Source organism: Triplophysa rosa, linkage group LG13 (genome assembly GCF_024868665.1).
Source record: "Triplophysa rosa linkage group LG13, Trosa_1v2, whole genome shotgun sequence".
Lineage (NCBI taxonomy): Eukaryota > Metazoa > Chordata > Actinopteri > Cypriniformes > Nemacheilidae > Triplophysa > Triplophysa rosa.
The window spans coordinates 19,359,570-19,379,882 of record NC_079902.1 but is presented as its reverse complement, the minus strand read 5'-3'; the positions used below and the strand labels follow the sequence as shown (position 1 = coordinate 19,379,882).

Below are 20,313 nucleotides of genomic sequence, written 5' to 3'. Positions count from 1 at the left end.
GAAATTTGAATGTTGTTACTGTCATTTATTATGTTATTGTGTTTTAATGTATTTTACTCAAATTAACCATGGTTTTGTTATCATAAACATATATGGTTACTACAGTATTAACATTACTATTAAAAATAATCATTACTATAATAAAACCATGGATTTGCATCTTTCAAGAAAACGTGACTTTAATTTTTATGGTGTTTTTGTGGGCCTATTGTACATTTATTGATAGGCCAAATATAATCCATATAGATTTGTTTGACTTTACAGCAACGCATTCTTTGTTAATTAATTGACACTTAATGTGGATGCATGTTTTCTACATTTTATCTTAACCTAAATAACGATACAGTTACAAAAAAATACATAGGCAAACCATAAGTTATAGATGGACTGGTTTATTTGGAAGCTTCCGGTTGTTGTTATTATTAATCGTGGCTTTTTGCTGCTACTGGAGCAGTTCTCGATTGCAGCATCTGTGACTGCAGCGTCTCCCCGGAGACTGTAATGCTTGTTCATTAACATAGAACTATTTTAAACACTTCTGTCTTCGTTTAAATTTAAATGTTAATGAAAAGGTACCGGTTAATATTAGCGGGTTTTTTTATTATTATTAATTTCTCTTTATCATTAATTAATATTTGCTATATTATTTTGAACCCGCATGTTGAGGTTACCTTCAGCAGTGAGGGAGCACAGACAAAAACTTTACTCTTTCAGTCCTGCAGGTGGTAGTATTTACCAGGCGTTCGGCAGTCTGAATGTTTTTTATCAAAATCAAGGTACTCACTTTGAATTAAGAATTGTTTATATGTACCTTTAAAAATTTCCACCCACATGTTTGTACTATCTGATTTAGAATAATTAACTCCGTAAAACACCCCCGGTAGAAATGTGAGGGAACACAGTGGGACAAAGTCCAGAGAGTAAATTTCATCAGTTCCACCTCAAAATATAGAGAACTTTCTTTTTATCCAGAAGCCTCCAAACGCTATGCACATTTTGTACATACATAAAGTTGCAGTTTTTGCATTTGTGGTTAAAAAATGTATTTAAATTTGTATTTATTTTGAATGTATAAAAGAATAATTAAAAATATTTTTTTTTTAAATGTCCCCCCAGTGAATCTCGACCATTTCCAGGATGACCAACACCTTTTTATAAAATACCTCATGTAATATACATAGTTTTTAACATGAGTCATTAACTGACAGCTATTACCTGAAATAATAACTATTAGAAGACATCAATAAATAAAAATATTAATCCAAGGAGATATTATTTATTTGTGTGTATTACTTTTATTTACAAAGAATTGTAAAGACAGCGAGAGAGAATGTTGGAGCAGATTCCTTAAACATGACATCAAAAACGTACATGTCAGTTCAATTACGCATAACATCTCCCAGAAGAGCAAAGGAAGGATTACACCAGCTCACTGGGGCTGTAAAACATCCTTGATGCTGAGAAGATTTTTCTAGCCAAAGGTGCCAAGTCATTCTGCAGCTGATGTCCCTGTCAATCAAACCATGTTTACATGCTCATGAACCTGCTGATGTACCAATGTAGAGAATCACTTTCTCATGTGCTGTGATTCAATACTCGAGTACATAACATGAGTAGACTGGCCTACATGAGACTTAATCCTCGCTAGAGTGCTCAATATTAGCAGAGAGACAGATTTCAGAACTATGGCATACAATGGTTCGATATTATACTGTGAATGTCCTTTTACTAAAACAGAATACAATGTGTTTTGTGAAAAATATACCAATCTGGCGTAATGCATGCTGTGTACAGACAGACAGCATCATGGGTGACTTTTAACTTTATATGACAAACCTTACATGCACCCAAGAATATATTTGTTTGTGTGTGCAATGTGTAAAAAAGCAAATATACCATAATTCCTTGCACCTTACTGTACCAAAAAAGTAATAAAACAGCCTAAACCCCAAACTACTGAAGTTCATTTTGTGTGACACTGTATAGTGTAAAGCTGCTGTGAAATTTAGAATATATACTGTAGGTATCGCCTGGAAAAACTAACCAATAACTTTTTATTTGGAAGTGAAATATAATGAACTAAGCAAGACACATTATTGACTACTGAAATTCCCGTTATTCCTTATTTTTTTGCGAACTCTATGTGCTGTGTTCTCTTCTGTCCTATTTCACAGCAGATCACCGGAGGCATTTGTTAAAAACGACCACCTATTTTATTACCATCCTGCAAGTCAGCACAAAACCAGAATGGAAGCGGCATTGGATTTCAAATCACCAGCATCTTCCATTTATGGTTCATGCAATGTAGATAATTCCAGCCACTCTCTTTTCACACTGTAAAACTTTGCAGTATTTACTTTACATCTAGTGTAAATTGACTTATTATCAGCAATAAGTAATCTGTTCCTTCCAAGTTTCACTTGAGTCAGACCTTCAAATTTTGTCACTGTGCAACAACATTCCAATACTCTCAAAGCAATACTGTCAAAGCAATTTTGTACAAAAAAAGCATAAGGATAAACCTTTTTATATTACGTATATTAAAAATGAGATTAATAACAAATACTGCTTTGAAAACCCTTGCATATTATATTTTTTCTTTGGTAATAAGTGTCAGTTTTTTGGGTATATTTTTTGAATCCACACAATCCCTTCTGCATAAGATTACAGACAGCTGCACAGAGGCCCAAATTTTGCTTTAAAATACTGTCATCATTTACTCATCCTCATGTTATTCCAAACCAAACCTATTTCTGGACCTTCTAGGTTGCATTATACACTAAAGGAGGTGTCAGGCAGAATGATTTTTTACTATATAATATACAGTAAGTAAATAGGGTGGGATGCTGTATGATGCTAAAAATGACAAAAAACATCATGTGATCACTGTTTCTCAACTGGGGGGGGGCTCAAATTTGCCAAAAATATTTACAATAGGACAAAACAGTATTATAAACTAAACAAAAACTGAAAACCAAGATCTTGTGTTTGTTTATTTAATATACATCTCTGTAGAATAAACAGTACATGCTCTGAAATATTTTATTGGCTAGAATTGTAAGTGGTGGGACCTTAAAATATTGTTTTGGACAATGAGGGCCTAAAAGTAAAAAAGGCTGAGATCCACAATTTGAGATTTATTTCTTTTACAAGCTACAACAGAGAGAAAGATTTCCAGCAAATAATACTTATTATTAGCAAAAAAAAAGACTTATATTTGAAGAATTTGGTTCCAAAATGAGATTTTTTTTAATCATATTTTTATTGTTTTATTGTGTTAGTTGGCTGTATCTTTTGAGTTTTTATGGCTTAAATCAAAACAAACCAACTGCAGTTTGACTGACATTAATTGAAATGCACAATAAAAAACAAGATTTTTGAAAAAAAATTAAAACGGAGTTATCTCATTTTGGAACCAAACTCTTCATTTATATTTAGTCTGTTTCTCACACAAAGTATGGCTTCAGAAAGAATGCGATGTCCGATATTCCAGCATCCCTTCCTATTCACTTTGATTGTACAGTATGCAAAAGTAAAAATCTGCCTCGCATCTCCTTTAGTGCCCCACTCAAAAGCCATACGAGTATGTAGCCACAAGAATAAATGATAACTGTATTTTCATCCCTTAACATGTAAAAAATGAATCACACATAAACATGATAACAAATGCAATGTAGCCATGTGCAGCAAATCCCAAATCTTATACATTCAACAATCAAAAGTTTCTTTAGATCCCGTTCTTAATGAATTTCAGACTGAAATACAATCGTCTAAGTGCTTCCTACAGATCCTCAGGCACGCTCCCTCTCTTCACCTGCAAACTGGCCGTCCATCCACGGGGGCAGGTTTTGTAGCTGCGCACCCCAGGCGAGCGCAGACCCGAATCCTCTGACTCGACCGAGGCATCAGAATCAGTTAGAGAGCGAGTGTTGTACAAGCGCACCGGAGAGTGGATCATATGGGTGGGAGATGGGCTGGTAAGGGTGGGCGACTGAGCGCCCAGCATCCGTGGCTGAAAGGGGCTTACAGGTTTGTGATCATTAGGTGAGGTGCCAGCGCTCACCGGGGAGATGGGCAGGCTGTGTCCGCTCAGAGCACCTGGAGACGGACTGTTTTTTCTCTTGGCAGCATTGATGATGTTTTTGGCCAAAATTCGGTGGTTGGCTTTGGTGTCCTGGATGACGGCCGGGGAGTGGCACCTGTTTTCCCAGGGTGGAGATAGAGGAGAGGTGGCAGGTGGTTTGAAGATGGTTCCCGGAGATGGAGAAGTTGTGGCGAGCTTATGGATCGGTCGGGGGGAATGGGAGGTTGGTGTGGGCTTGTAGATGGGGTTAGTGGATGTGGAGGTCACCACGGGGCTGCTGGGAGACCAGACTGCACTGGACAGCACATCTGGACTGGTAAAGCGTCGTGTGAGGTTGGGTGTCCAGGAAGTCGGGGTTGTGGAACCAGGGCTGGTGATCGGTATCGGGGTTTCCTCCTTGATCTGTAAGAATATTGAAAACGATTATGTTACACACAATATCTTATATATTTTACCACAAAGAAGATATCTGATTTGCGAAATCAGAAACAAAACAACAAAAAAATAGATTTTCCGGGTTTTTCCATGTATCATGCAGGTTTTGGCTGGATTCGCAAATCTCTAAACACACCATTGAATCTGGGCTTCTCATGCACCTCATGATTACAGTGAGCCGTTTATTCTTGTCCGACGTCTACGCAAGTCTCACAGCACACCAAGACACCATGCCATCTTCAGATTACCAGCATACACGCTGCCAAGGCCACTAACCTTTACTGAGATATGCATTTGTGCCGCTGAGGCTGTTGGGTAGGTTTTCACCCCCAGCAAATGTGTTTTTCCAAGCATGAGGGAGGCCGTAGGTCGGGCCGTTTGTCTAAAGCTCAAGCCCGCAGGGGCCTGATGTTTTGGCTCAGATGTACGTTTCAGGGGCAGGCGAGGAATGCGCGGGGCACATTCATATTCAGTCAGCGTTAGATAAAAGTTTCTCATTTCATTTTGGGCCGGGGCACCACTCAGCGGGCGGCCCCTAGTGATACACCCGGCTTTGTTTTGCTATTGCCAGTGGATGGAGAAAAACCTCTATCTGTGGGAAAGCATACTGTTTTTTTCTGCATTAAACAGTACAGATACTACTGTAAAAGAAGATTTTAAGATGATGAAGAGAAATACAACAAACACAGAACATATCAGATTAGTACATAGCAGATGATAACACAGTATGAAAACAGAGACAAATCAGATGAACAGAATTTCTTGGTTTTAATTAGTAAGCCGAGAGAAAAAACTAAGATAAAATATCTGTGCAAAAAACTGCACTGTTTGAAAACAACCAGCATAGAAATCCCTATCAGATATCACATGTAAAGATAAAATCTAAGTATACCTGCAGTGAACATACTTATTAAACAAAAGCATACAGCGTTGATTAAAAGGAAAAACAGCACAGGTGTCACGTGAAAGTATAGAAACTCACATGTCTTCCCACTAAATTATATTTTGTAGATCATAAAAGGCAAGACGCCATCTGTTAAAGTGCTTCATGAAACCGTAACCAGACTGCCGCCTTAAAACTTGGAAGCAAACACTGGAAAAAGACACACTAGTTTTGAACCTAAAATACATATGGCATGAGCGCAAAACTGAATAAACTCTACTTTTAAAACACACAGCTGCACTAAATTACAATGTCTTGATAAAAACTAAATAAGGTTCAATTACATGGCCCTCTAGTGGCCGGTTCATGAATAACAATGCTAAATACATAGGGCTTGACATTTACAGCCTCCATTTAAAACGCAAAACCAAACCAGTAAATAAACACAAAACGGATTGGATGAAGGCAAGTGTGCGGTGCTAAAATGTTCTTAATGAGGTTTTTTTTTGTTCATCAAATATATCTAACAATTTTAAAGCAAAATCAATTTACTTGAGAGGAAACAATGTAAACGATTTTTAACTCTTAAACTCTTTTTTCTCTTAAGCCGATGTATCTCTAAAATAACAGCATTTTGAAACTAAAAACTAAAATATTCTTTTCCACGTTTTTCACAATAAATTCTCTAAAAAGTCTTATACAGTGATCAAAACCCATTGGGGTTTCATTTTTTGCATTATGCATGGATTTTTCAAGTGAGAGATGCACCACCTGTAAAAAATTGTCTAATGCTCTCTCAATACTAAGCAAGCGATCATTTGGACTTTTCCATAACACTTTAGTGTTAAGAGTACTTAAAGCAGTGGTCACCAACCCTGTTCCTGGAGATCGACCGTCCTGCAGACTGCAGCTCCAACCCTGCTTCAGCACACCTGTCTGTAATTATCAAGCAAACCTGAACACCTTGATTAGATAATTTAGGTGTGTTTGATTGGGGTTAGAGCTGAAATCTTCAAGACGGTCGATCTCCAGGAGCAGGGTTGGTGACCACTTACTTAAAAAATAGAGAAAGTGCAAATAAGTAAAATATTAAAAGAATGAAGATGGTTTCCACACCTGTGGGGTGATACCAGCTTTTTTGGCTGAGAACGTGGGTCTGGGCACCTGGACGCCAGAGCGGGGCGATGCCACTCTTTCTGGAGCTAAAGGAGACACTGGAGAACTGATGCAGGGACTGCAAGGCATCATGGGAGGAGAAAAGCAATGGGTGGACCTGTAGGCAGCAGAAGGGCTGTATGGTGATGGCAATTGACTTGTGGGAAGCGAGGTTTGCCTGGAGAAAGTGTAGCCTGTCATGACGGGCTTAGGAGGCGGGGCTGCTCTGGGAAGAGTGCTATATGGATCTTTAGTTGGGTTGAAGATGAAGAGAGATGAGTTGAGCTGGTATGGCTGATGTTTCGACAGCTCCATCTCGATTTTAGTGCAGCCGTTCTCCAAAGGCACCTCTGGAGCCGGAGAAGGTTCTGGCGTTTTGACCGGAGTCTTTTTTTGTGTGCCGTGGTGAGCTTTCAGCGTCATCGAAATCTGTGCACTGACGTTTGAAGAGTTAACGATGGCTTTGACACGACCAGGCATGTTAGATGGATACACCCAGGATGGCGGTAAAGACATGGTCGGAGAGGGAGACCTCCTCTGCTCCTTGCTATCATGGACGTACCTTTCCATCCTAGACTGGCGTTTGGCAAACAGTTCAGCTCCTTTCCCTGAAGCGTTGGTGAGGGCCTGCTCAGGCTTGTGCTCTGTCCTGGCATGCGTCCTGGAGCTCTTCAAACACGAGGCCCACTCTGGCACCAACGCGTCCTTGTGAACAACCTCCTCCTTGGCTAGAAAGTTTGAGGCTTCGGCGCCGAGAGCCAGCAGCTCCTCCTCTTGTGATGGATCTGGCTGGGCTTTCTGTTTCTTCTTCTCATCGGCTCCTTGCACCAAGGAGAGGAGTTCAGGGTTTGGAGCTACTTTTGGCTTCTCTTGAAATGTGAACATGGACTTGCGGGTTGCTCGGCGAGCCATGCCCTCATCGAGGATGCCGGTTTTGATGGGCGTCACAGACCTCTTCTTGGTCAAGAGCTCAGGAACAAATGTGGGTCTGGGGGCAGATGGGCAAATATAGCACGAGGAAGGCTGGGGTGAGGGAGCGATGGCTGTGTCAGGTGGAGGTGGGATGGAGTAGGATGGGAGTGGAGGAGTTGGATATGAAGGCGGAGGGGGTGGTTGAGAGAAGACAGGTCGTGTGTGTGCTGTGAAAGATTGTGGTTGAAAGTATGTGGTAGGGGGCTCTTGGAAGGGGGGTAACGGTGGGGAGTCGTAGGATGGAGCTGGTGGGATGTCCATCACTGGACTTACAACTTCTGAAGAGCCTACTGTTGTTGGGGAGAAAAATGGCCGAGCCGTTCGGTTGATAATGGAGGTTTTTGTTGTCACCGCCTTGGTTATTTTTCCATTGCACTGCGTACTGTATCCGTTCAAGTCTTTATTGGTATCTACAGAGTGAGCGTGTCCTCCATTTTCCTGAGGTTCCTCCTGAGCAACGCTGTCCAAAACTACCGTATTACTGTCACTTCCAGAAGTAATTTCATCCTTTACTGCTTCTGTAAGACCTTCTGAAAGCTCCTCATCTTTCTCATTGACAGGGAGAAAGTGTCTTTCACGCTCCTCGACTACATCCTCACGCACAACCTCGCTTACATCCTCCATGTTGCACCCACCACCGTAGATTTTTCCGGCTGACCACGTGAGATTTCTGTGATTTAACTCCTTGTGGTCCTTAGCTGTGTGTGGTTTGTCCCATGGACCTTTAGAAGGTGAGTCAATTACATTCTTGGACTCTTCTGCTCCGCCTCCTCCGACACTCACAAGCGTGAAAGCGTTTACTCTCTGTCTACGGCGATTGAAGAGCTGGACACCTTTGGAGTTGGAGTTGGCCTGGAGCTGAGCAGCGATGATCTGACTTTTGGTTCGCGCCTCCTTCAGCTCTTTCTCTGACAAACTGGCACTTCTGCTGAGGTCTGAAATAAGAGAATGAAACAGAAAGCAGTTAACAAAATGAAAACAGTATACAGAAATATTCACAGCCTGCCCGTTTTAAAGGGATAGTCCACCCAAAAATGAAAATTCTGTTATGAATTACTCAACCTTACTGTAAGTTGTTCCAAACCTGTATACATTTCTTTTTCCAGATTTCTGGGGCACAATTGACTACCATTTGTATCATTTTTTTTGTGTTGAACACAAAAGATATTTTGAAGAATGTAGAAAAACAAACAGTTCTGGGGCACCTTTGACTACCATTTAAATTTGTTCTTCTATGGTAGTCAATGGTGCCCCAGAAATCTCAGTTGCTGACATTCTTCCAAACTTCTCAACTTAAGGTCGAGTAATTTTCAAGTCGTATGAGGGATGAACTTTTAAAAGGCACTTTTAAGTGCATATGGGTTTTCCAGACTAACAAACAAAAAGTCACATTTAATATTACAGACCTGCTTTATTGGAGACCGACACTGGACAGGTTTTGGCAAATACAAGCCTTTCTTGAATGCTATTCCATGATCTCATCATTAAGGCCACAGTTATTTCAAAGCTATTTAAGTTTCAATTAAAGTTAGTCCTGTATTGACATGAGAGTATAATTATCTTAAAAGTCAAGCGAATTATATGGGTTTTAATACTTCAAGTCATCCTGCTAATAAAGGTGAATCATAAAATTAATGTAATTTCTGCAGACACATTCATAAAAGAAATTACTTTAATTTCAATCGCAAAGAAAAAAAACTTTTTAACATTAATTTTGATTCATGCTGCCTAAAGGCAAACCTTTTGAGGGCCGCATAAACTTTTCAGATATTTATTGTCTGAGGACATCCTGAACATACAAAAATGTTGAGATTTGCAGTTCTGCCAATAATTTGGCAAAGAGGGATGTTAAAACAGGCATGTATTTGTTGAAAATGGCACAGGTTTATTGACTGGCCTCAAAGACCCATTCCAAGCTGCAGAAAGTATTTCCTTCACCATGGGCTCTAGTCCCTCCCTTAGCATTCCTCAACTGCCGAGAAAATTCCCCGCTTGAGAGTGCAGCGTGCCATGAGGACTCTCCAAACCACTTGGAGCTATAGGTCTATATGCTGACATCCTGTCAGGGTCCCTTTCGATCATCACTTACAAGACAAAGTCTACATTTAAATGCTTGAACTCTGGCCTTAAGCATTTGTTACTGCTATATGCTTCAGCGTCACATTTCTTTGGAGATTCTGCTTTTCGAGACACAACAGGAAAAGACAAGAAATTCAAAACATAAACACTTAATATCTCATTCCACAACATAACATTATAAAGAACACAATCACATCTTAGTTGTCAGCTTAACTCACCTAATAAGTGTGGAACATAAACACTATCTGTTTTCCTAATAGACCTTTTAACAAATAATGACTGTAGACTTCCCGAAGGTAGTTCTTAGCTTTTATCTTAAACCTCAGACTTGGAAGGAAAATCATTTTGCGTGTTTTTGCTTAGCAGGTAGGTCTTTGTTTTGCCAGAGCCTAATTTGAGTTGTGTCAGGTAGTAAAACCTTCTCAGTTTGTTTTATGTGCAAGTTTGCCAGACTCAAAGGAGCTTTCGCATCACATGGCATAAAACTATTACAGAGCCCGAGTGATGTGCATCTGCGATTCATTCCACCAGCACAAAAAATACCTATTCATTTAGTCTGGCCATGCAACACAACCTCCAGCGCTGTGGTTAAAAGCTTTCCATTTTCCTTCTTTACAGACTCTACAGATTTAAAAAGATCCGATTTGGTTGTTTAAAACCTGGAGCAAAATCCCATAATCATGCATAAATGCAACTTTTCTCTTCAACAGCAATTTTCGTTTACCTCAACTTCCACAAGTTCTCTAACCTGGACAAATGCTTACCTGATGCACAGCTTCCAACAAATACTTACTTTTACTTCACTTTTAACAAAAAAAAATCTCATGTCACACGTCTCACAGGATATTGTTAAATTATACATGACTCGCATTCTACTTAAAATAAATTCAAGCAAAATAACATTTACATTTTAATATGCCAGATATTAGTAGTCCCAGACTTTTACAATCTAAATTCATAAGAACTGTGAACAAATAAAAACTCAAATAAAATCTTTATACTTTTCAGAAAACACTTTCACACCAAAGCAGCAATAAATTAGTTTTGTCTAATGACCGACCTGTATGTATTGCAAAATATTGCTCTCATGCCATCTAACCAAGCAGAATAAGCGGCAAGCATATGACACCGTATTAATATGTGATTAATATGATGTGTCATCACGTTTCAAGACTTGAAAGTGCGTTTCATAAACCTACGTTCAAATTGGATCACATTCGCGACAAATATCAACTTAAAGAGCCATGCCAGTTCAAATTAAACTTCGCGTAGCCTATAAATTTCCCTTCTCTTACCTTAATAAACTCTCAGTACAGTCTGTTTAGTTGCTGCTTCACAAGCTTTTCTAATTTAACTTCATCTGTCTTCCACTCCCCTTCCACAGCGAGTTCAGATCGGATTTCGTGTAAGATGCGCTCCGCCGCTCCAAATGCGCACCAGGCACGAGGCAGGCAGCAGGCTGGGGCACTGAGCAAGGCTTAGCTTCCCTTTTGCTTTTTTAAGGATGGGCAAAAAACTGTGGCTATGCTGTGTGACGTTTCTGAATGTTTTTGCCGCCTCTGTTTTTGGTTTGTATACGCGTCACATTCTGCAGAGCTACACATTAGTGAGCACCGGGGCTAGTTGTCACACGGAGAACTTGAGGGGTTTAACTTACGTCAAACGTCAAGTAACCGCACTGCAATACATTAAAGGGTCAGAAAAGATATTCGAACGGCAGATACTAAATTAAATGTTGCCACGCCCTAAGCCAGCTAAATATTTAAATATACAAAATATAGAAAAGTTCACACATTCTATTCCAATGTTTTTTCCTCTGTTATGCAGAATCAGATCTTTAGTTTTAGTGATTTTTACAAATGCTGGGCTGGGTAAATGGGCACCTAAACTTCAAGGGCGGAGTTCAGTTTAAACCGCAAAGATTTGCTTTCTTAGCTGACCCAGTATCTGACTCATCTCTTAACTCATTACTAACCAGCAAGGAAAGACAAAAAAGCTCTTCCCAAAGCAGCAGAAATGTGAGGGAGAAAAAAACTGTTACCCAAATCCATTGGCAGTGAGCTGCCTAAGATGTGTATAGCCCCTCAGTGTTGAAAGATGATGGAAATTCCCTCAAAGCTTGAGGATTTGGTAGCCCAAGGGGTTGTATATCAAAGGTCAGATTCCCCTGTCGGATGTTATGGTTTGTTAGGGGGGTGGGATAAAATGTCACTCTTCCTCTGGACAACGTGTGTGAAAGTATGATGCTGTATAAACTAAAACCATGAATATGCACTTACACCTTACTGTGGTATCAAAACCTGTTCTGGGAGACTCACACCTCTAGAGGCCAACACTCACAGAAAAGCATTTAACAGATTAGACATGCCTCTCATTTCAGCTTCTACATTACTGCAGATCTCATCTCTATATCAATCCTGAAGCAAATGAATTATGAGCATGAAATAGAGGGTGTATTTCATTTTCCAGATGAGTGCTACTAGACAGTCAGCATCTGGAAAGACATATAAGCATTCAACATTTTATGTCAACAAACTACAACGCTGTGTGAAAATTACATCATTGCTTACAAGGAGAGTGAGAGAAAGGACAAGTAAAGGAAAAAACAGCATGAAACCGACATAAGATGGAAGATTTGGCTTAGCTCATTCAGCTCAAATAGTGATACACTCACTTTAAAGCATACCGACATCACAGCAGCATCTTGAATTTTTTTATTCACTCTCATCGGTAGAGCTGTGAAATGCCGCATTCTTGCAGTGGTGCTTGGTCATCTGCAAACTACACATTCCTTCCAGATAACTTTTCCCTAAAGCTTAAACATTATGGTCACTGGGTATGCACTGACGTTACTGTACAGCTCATGTGTCTTTGCTGTGAGGAAACAAATGTGTCACGGAGGGTTTGTTAAACTCGGTTTCGGTTTGGGAACAGTGGCCTGTCACATCTCCAATGCATCATCTCATGGCAGTTGTAATTGCTTAATTATAATGACAGGTAGCCACTCAGAGGTGGCTCTTATACAAAAAATTCAGAGACCAACTTAACATTTTCTAGCGACTGGTAACATCTACATTTTTCAGTTGACTCACATGAGGTTTGATAATCACTTGTTACATCCATATTTTCAACAGACGTTTGTAAAATGTACAAAATTTAAACTGAGCCAAATAAAGAAATTAGATGTGAATACATTTTTGTGTGTGTTTTTTATTAGATGTTTTACAGTGTAGCTTGGGAGACTTAAGATTTTTTAAATGATCATTTTAAGTATAAACTTTAGTCTCTAACGTTCTTTAGAAGAAGTAAAAATTGACAAATTAGAGGCATAGTTTACCTAAAAAAAATCTGTCATCATTAATTCACCCTCATGTTTTCAGTCTTTCTTCCGTAGAACACAAAATATGATATTTTGAGAAATGTCTCGGTGGTTTTGAATCCACACAATGGAAGTCAATGGGGTTCAATGTTGTTTGGTTACCAGCGTTCTTCAAAATATCTTTAGTGTTCTGCAGAAAAAAGTCATACAGGTCTGAAATGACATGAGGATGAGTAAATGATAAATTGTCCCTTTCAATTGTTTAGTCGAAGTATTACATTAAAAGTAACATGCAGATTATAGTTTAGATGCTTTAATGAGTAATGCTTTGTTTCATATTGAGAACTCTGACTCATGAATATGGGCAAATCTGAGTCAAGTTTGAGTCATTGTTGAGATCTACAGTATACTGAAACTCGACCAGACACATGTGAGATTACTGGTGTCTTTTTCTTATCAAAACATCTGAAAGCAAAAATCTTCATTCAACCTTCATTAAATCTTTTGCCATCTAGGAGAAATAAGACCTGAACAAGACCATTTGTGATTTTCCTTTCTCATGGTCATTTAAAACAACTTAATAGGTTTAAAAGCGAGCTGTATCATTACATGGGTTTAGGCTTTTTGTGTTACTTGACTGCAGTGTAATATAACCTGCTCTCTTGACTCAAAGTTGCAAACAAGAAGTAAATATTTACTTGTTTTCCGTTCCACCTGGCTGATGCACGTCGTCAAGTCTGGTTTTCCTTTGACCCCACAGTGGTCATCTTTCTCCAAGATCCAGGTTCTCTCCAGGGACTTCTCTCCTACAGCCCTGTCAGGGGTGGATGATGTGGCAGTCGGCCCACCCCAGCTGTCCCCTCTCCTCACCGGTTCATGTTTATAATCCATCTCTGCTTCTGTGCCTGGTTGTGTCGCTCCTTAACAAACTCTCTCTTCACTGATCTCCCTCTTAGCGTGCACGCTCGCCTGGGTGTGACAAGCTTTTTGTTACTCAGCAGAGGTGTAAGTTTGGCTTGTTAGAGGCGGTTTCGGCTTGTTTTATCCCTTTCGATTTATGAAGAAGCAAGGATCAAAGTGAAAGCTCTACATTTTGATAGGTGTTTGTCTTCACGGTAATCCTCCGAGCAGACCCATTACCCACCAGAGATGAGCTGAAAAATGCACTTGTACATTCAATCCACACAATATGACTCAAACTCTAACAAGACCTCCCAGGAGGCACTTCTCAATGCACTTTGGAGCAGTTCCCATGGAAAACTTCCAAGAGAATTTCACAACTTGGATATGCTCTATTGCAAATCCGGTGAGGGCTCAAGACTCTCCACTGTTTGATTTGTCTGTGTCTGTTTATATCCACCGATCCAGATATTTTTCTTCGTTTTTTTATAAGTTCCAGTCTTTTTACCAGAGTTTACCAGGATTTCTCCAAGACGGTTTCTCGGAAGGCACGCGTACCCCTTGCTCTTAATGATGAAGGGCTATGATTGGTGCTTTCCTTTTGTTTCATTAGCAAATGACAGATACATTCAGCTTAAAAGTCATCCAAATGTTCAGCTATTGTAATCGTTCACAAAGTTAAATTTTCAGTTTATATTACAAACAGATGGCTTCTGTAGTTTTCTTTCTATATCCCTGCATTACTGATTGGGTCTCTCTGGGTGGCTTAAATGGGCCATATGATCTCTAACTCACCATCAAAGCTGACGTTTAGTTTATTTACTCATTTCAGATTACGTCCAATGAGATTCCACAGGCAATGGTGTATCCAGACATGGTTTAATGTCTTAACCTCTGTGTATTTGTGCTGTTGAAATGAAGCGCTGTCTTTGTTGTTTGGAATGATGTTCCTCTGAACTGCTACTTCCTGAAACATAAAGGTGGAAACAATTCAATTAATGCATTTATAAAAATAAATAATATTCTACAAAACATTAAACATGTCATAATACCATGGCGATCTGAACTAGACTAACGTTGGGAAACATAATGGAAAGAAATGTTTTTATTATTACATAAAGGAGGGGTACTTCCTTTGGCCTTCTGCACTTGATAGCATTTGTGAAAATGACTCCCCACCCATTGTCAAAATCAGTGGGAGGAATGAACTACATTTCCTACATGTGGAAACAATGCATATCTCATTTTTTCTTCAAGCATTATCAAGGAGACAGGATATTTAAAGGAACAGGTGTTGGCCAATTATGAGATTTCATTCAATAAAACCCAATTTAAAGGAAGGAAGGTCAAAACTTTTTAAAGCTTTACACTAATGGTTTACAACCGCTTGTCACTGTACACCACTAGTCACATTATTATTACCTGCACTACATCGTAATAAACATTTTTTTATTGTTTTGTGTTAGTCAATGCCCTTCTTCCCTATGTAGTACCAGGAGTGCAGCTTAAAAATAAAAACGAAGAATCAATTTATAAATGTAATAATTCAAACATAAAAATGCAAGTAAATAAATCACTTTTCAATGGAAAAATTAATAGACATATTTAAAATGGTTTATTTAATTTGTGTTTTAAAATGTAGTTAATAAAACAGTAAACCATATTAAAAAATATGTATATTAATTTCTCAATTTTAAAAGAGATTAATGTATAGACATTTTTAAGTTTTAATTATTAAACTGATTCCTCATGTTATTTTTAAGTGGCACTCCTGGTCCTCCATACTACCCTGCCTTTTTCGACATAGACCTCAGCAGAAACCATGACAGAGTTCTGCAGAAACTATCATCCATAAAATTCTAATAATACATAACCTCGTTTTTTTTTTTTTAATTTGGCTAGTTCAACATATTTTAACATGCTTGAATCTATTACACCAGATTTGCCCTCAAAATCATCACACTTTTTGTCTGCACAATCCATTTAACCCTTTAAATTAATGACAAACATGCCAGGCTTACAAATGTTATGTTTCAAAGATGTGGTCACCATAGATTATCTAGTTTCATGAAGCCATTTATAAATGTATTAAGGAATTTGTTTTCCCATTCTTTAATGGGAAGGGCTCTCAAATGACCTCCAATTAAAAATGTTTCATGCTCAAACTTAAGACAATTTGGTACAAGTAGCCTGCTCTCAATTTACACCCAACACTGGTCCCATCACATCCTGTAGGCTACAACATAGCTAAGGGTCACATGAGGTAATAAAACCCCATTAATCTTCATCAACTCTCATCAACTGCCGCTAAAACCAATAAAACACATGACAAATGGGTGCTCTCACTCTTCTTGCGATTAGCTTGACCCCTGTGCGTTTATGTTTGGGAGTTTATATCACACCCACTCCAACAGTTTACTCAGGCCGCAAAGAAAATATCCACCGATCACGCCCTCTCTGCCATCCTTACAATACAGACAACAAAACAAATACAAAAGCCTCCCACAATCTCTGCCCCTTCCTCTGCTTGGACCAAAAGTGAAGAACAGACGCTTTGTTAGAGATGCTGCTGTCAAAGGATCACCATTAAAAGTGCTCTGAACAAACCCGAACACTAACCGGGCATGATGCAACAAGTTTCCAGCGAATTATTTGTATGTCCACAATGAACGAGAATGTGCCGAGTTCTACAATAGCATGGGCCACACCATCTGTGCTATAACCGTGGATGATGGCTCAATTCATGTGGCTTGTGTAAGTGATATGTAGCTATTTATTTAAGAGTTGAGACAGTACATTTTCACCTGGTGGATGGTAAAACAAATGGAAAAACACAGCCATAGACTAATGTTAACTCAACACACATTAAAAATTTGAATTTCAAGAGACAAACTCCAAAAACACCCTAGCAACACCCTAAAATCCACCCAGTACACCCTGGCCTTGGTGCTCGCTTTTGGAAAACCAGCCACCACATTTTAATTTTCTTAAAAATTTAGCAATGCGTAATGTGACCTCGGATGGCATTTTAGAGACATTTGCAAATTGCAAAGATAATTATCCAAAATGTAAGCCAAATCTTTACTGCAAAAAAACACTCTGATGATAAATATTGATGCATCTTAAAGCGTCAGTCTATCTTATCTGATTTTACATCACACACAAACACATGCACACGTGTGTGTGTTAGTATTTTCTGTTTTGTTTCCTTATATTCCACCAATTACAAACCAGCCTACCTGCTACCCTAAAACTATTACAACAGTTTGGTTAGTTGAAATCCAATAAACATCTGCCTAAATATTATTTGAAAAACTAAACAACAATTAGAAATGCTGCCTCAGTAATGAACTGAATTAAGTTTAATTTGAGGCACTACGATTTTTTTTAATTAAAAAAAATTCCAAAAACAATTTAACCAAAAATAAATTAAAATTAAATAATAAAACCAAAAGTGAAGTAAATATAAAATATGACCAAACAAAAGTGCTAAAAATTAAATTGAACATAAAAACTAAAAATATTATATAAAAGCTAATTACAAATATGAATGCAACTACAATAAACTAAAAAACGAAACTACACTAACTCTGACCTGCAGTGATCTCACACATTTCTCAGTTATGCTCTAATGGTTTTTCATCCGTATAACCGTCATTCCAATGCAATGAGGCCATTCCTGTGCGCATACACCAATTCGATCACCCGCATTGTCAACAGTCAGCTTCCACAAGTCCTGAGGCACAGGAGACAGGTAGTGGGGGAAAAGTATTTGTGTGCATTTCTAGCAACAGTAGGTCCATTACAGTGCATATTATAGTGATGGTGTACACAAGAATGTCTGACACAGCGTTTTGATCAACTTCAGGGGCCCGACAGGTCTCTCTAATCTCCCAGATCCATTACAGCCCTCCAGGGCCGGATCCTTCAACCGTACGCCACAGCACAATGCAGAGACCTGCTCTTCAACTCGGCTTCTCTTGCACAAAGGCCTATTCAAGCACCTGTAAGTGGTCTGAAAAATAATTTGGGGGTTGCACTTAACATTTGGCATTCTTGTAGAGCAAATCACAGCAAGATTCTGATAGCCAGCATGCCTTGGCTTGCGCAGCTTAATGACAGACAGCAAAAACACCATCGGTTATAAACTTCAATGGAACGTGGTTCCTGATTCATACAAAGTACATAGCGGCCCCAGGTATAAATGACAAAGAAAAGCGTCTTGTCGTCAGGATCGCATTAGATGCAGGGCTTCTCACTGGATTCGTCCAAGAGCAAAGATGAGCATCTGCAGATAAAGATCAAGCACAGGAAAGAAAACAAATCCAAGGTGCTTTGTGATGAACTTACTGTGATAAGACAGTTTAATAGCTTTTAATTAGATTTTAATGACATGCAACCCTTCAACAAGATCAACAAAAACACCATAAAAGGAGAAAAAGCAGACACCAATGAATACAAATACAGCACTAACTAACCCATCCATTGACTTCATAAAGAAACTAAAACTCGACCAATGAAATGTACAAACTGACTACGTCTAGCAAATTATGACACACATGAAAGTTCGGATCAGATACAGCAGGTCAGTGACAGATGCACAGCCTCGACCTAATGTATAAGTCATTACCGTCGCTAAGAAACTCAACACCGGATATTTGTCCTACTGTTACAGGACGCTGCTCAAATGTATCATCATAACAACCACACGCAGGCAGGACAAAGAACAGCACTGAGTATACACGAACAGATGAAGCCCACCGCCGGCGAGGTTATGCTCCACAGGGAAGAGAAGAAGTTACATCCTTAACTGATTCAAGACAAATACTTACATATATGCGAAATACATACTTCAGATACGTTCTTAAGTGCAGTCATATATTGCCAGCACAGCTGGCTACCTCAAGCAGTTGAGAAGGTCCTTCAAGGATGTAGTTTACATTCAACAGGTGATAAAGTTCTCCTGTGTCAAGTCTAGTTGCAAGTTTGTCTTTCATATAGTCGGCAAACTAATGAGAAATGCAGTTGAAGCTGTGGAAGAGATAGCAGACTCACCTGTACTCCCAAGTGTTTCGTGTGTATGTGATGGCTAGTTTGCACTGCCCCTTTTCAGGTCCTTCCTTATGTTCACCGCCCTCTCGTATCTCACACAAAGCTTCACTCTCTCTCTCTCTCAGACAGAAAGAAGGGAAAAGGGGGTGTGGACGAGAAAGAGTTGGAGCACAGAGAGTTCTTTGTCTGCCTACTTCATATGGTTTCCTTCAAAAGTGCATACTGAACACATTATACCATTATATATTTTCATATTTAAAGCACGAGCGTTTAGGAGCTGTTTGCACTCAGCTCTGAACTTTTCTGCTTACATTTTTATGAACAACATTGTTAAACAGGGAATAGCCATATGCAACATATCCATACACTTTGAGCGCAGATTGATATGAATCATATAAAGTGTATTTTACTCTAGAGAGGTGCAATTGGAGAATAAAGCGTAACACAAAAGCGCCGTGCAGATGGCTTTTGCAGACATGGAGAGCCCTTGCAATGATTCTTGGGCAGTAATGCATGTTAAGGCAAAGCGAGACATTGAAACTCTCGCTGGGATGGGATACAAACCCCACTGATGTGCTGATAGTGATGGCTGCATGAGGACAGAAACTTAAGATGGAAAACAAGGTATCTATAGCAGACATGAAAGACGGAAAGATTTCTGAACATTATTACGTTATTGTAAAGAAAATGATCTTTATGACATCTCAGCGTTGTATGCAATTGTGTAAACTACCTCTGAACTTCTCGCCGTTGAAAAAATGAGTTTCTCTGAAGAGCCATCAAATATTTGCTCCCGTTTGAAATGTCATACCTGTGTGATATTAGGAGGCCTCCAGCTCCATTCAGACCACTCTGGGTCAGGTCTATAGGAACAGGGCGAGAAGTTATTTCAGAAGGGTTTAATAAAACTTTTAGATGGGCTCCAAAGCTAAAACTGGTAAACTTCTGGTTTAAATGAGACGCGACGCAACAAGACTCCATCAAAAAGCAATTTGTTTGTCTCACAGCACAAAGAGAAAAGGAGGCGACGAGACACAAATCAAAACAGTGTGTGGGCGCCCTCTCCTTGTTGGCGCGCTATCGCACGACGCACGCGCAACACGCTGCGTACCGAGCGTTTAAAACTTGGTATTGGCAAAGCTGTGCTTGTTTAAAAGCAGACGCAACAACTTGTGCTTGGTTTTACAGCACGTTATTAACGCCGCGGAAGAAAGAAATTCGATGCCGCGCAACGCAACTGACGTAAAAAGACTCCGCATATGATCGCGTCAGCCCGTTTCTACGATGCGTCAACGTCGCCGCCATATTGGACTGGGCGAGGCTGCGGTATAAACACGTTAAAGTGAACGGAGACCTGTTTTTTGTATTAAAATGACAATAATTCTCAAACAGTTTTAATGGTTTACGACGTGGAGTACAAAAATGTGTATTAAG

General features: G+C 39.3%; 1 protein-coding gene across 4 annotated transcripts; it reads right to left on the bottom strand.

The window, feature by feature from the left end:
- Positions 1-1,267: 1,267 nt before the first annotated feature.
- Positions 1,268-19,712, bottom strand: LOC130563390 (synaptopodin 2-like protein). Of its 4 annotated transcripts, none has more exons than XM_057348857.1 (4): positions 19,691-19,712; positions 13,626-14,794; positions 6,519-8,464; positions 1,268-4,486 (listed from the first exon to the last, which is right to left on the bottom strand). In XM_057348857.1, the coding sequence occupies exons 2-4, from the start codon at positions 13,816-13,818 to the stop codon at positions 3,782-3,784; spliced, it is 2,844 nt and encodes a 947-aa protein (XP_057204840.1). In that variant the 5' UTR covers positions 13,819-14,794; positions 19,691-19,712; the 3' UTR covers positions 1,268-3,781. The 4 variants fall into 4 exon arrangements, with proteins under 4 accessions (XP_057204840.1, XP_057204837.1, XP_057204838.1 ...); XM_057348854.1 differs by lacking the exon at positions 19,691-19,712 and adding an exon at positions 18,883-18,994; XM_057348855.1 differs by lacking the exon at positions 19,691-19,712 and adding an exon at positions 18,660-18,847.
- Positions 19,713-20,313: the final 601 nt, after the last annotated feature.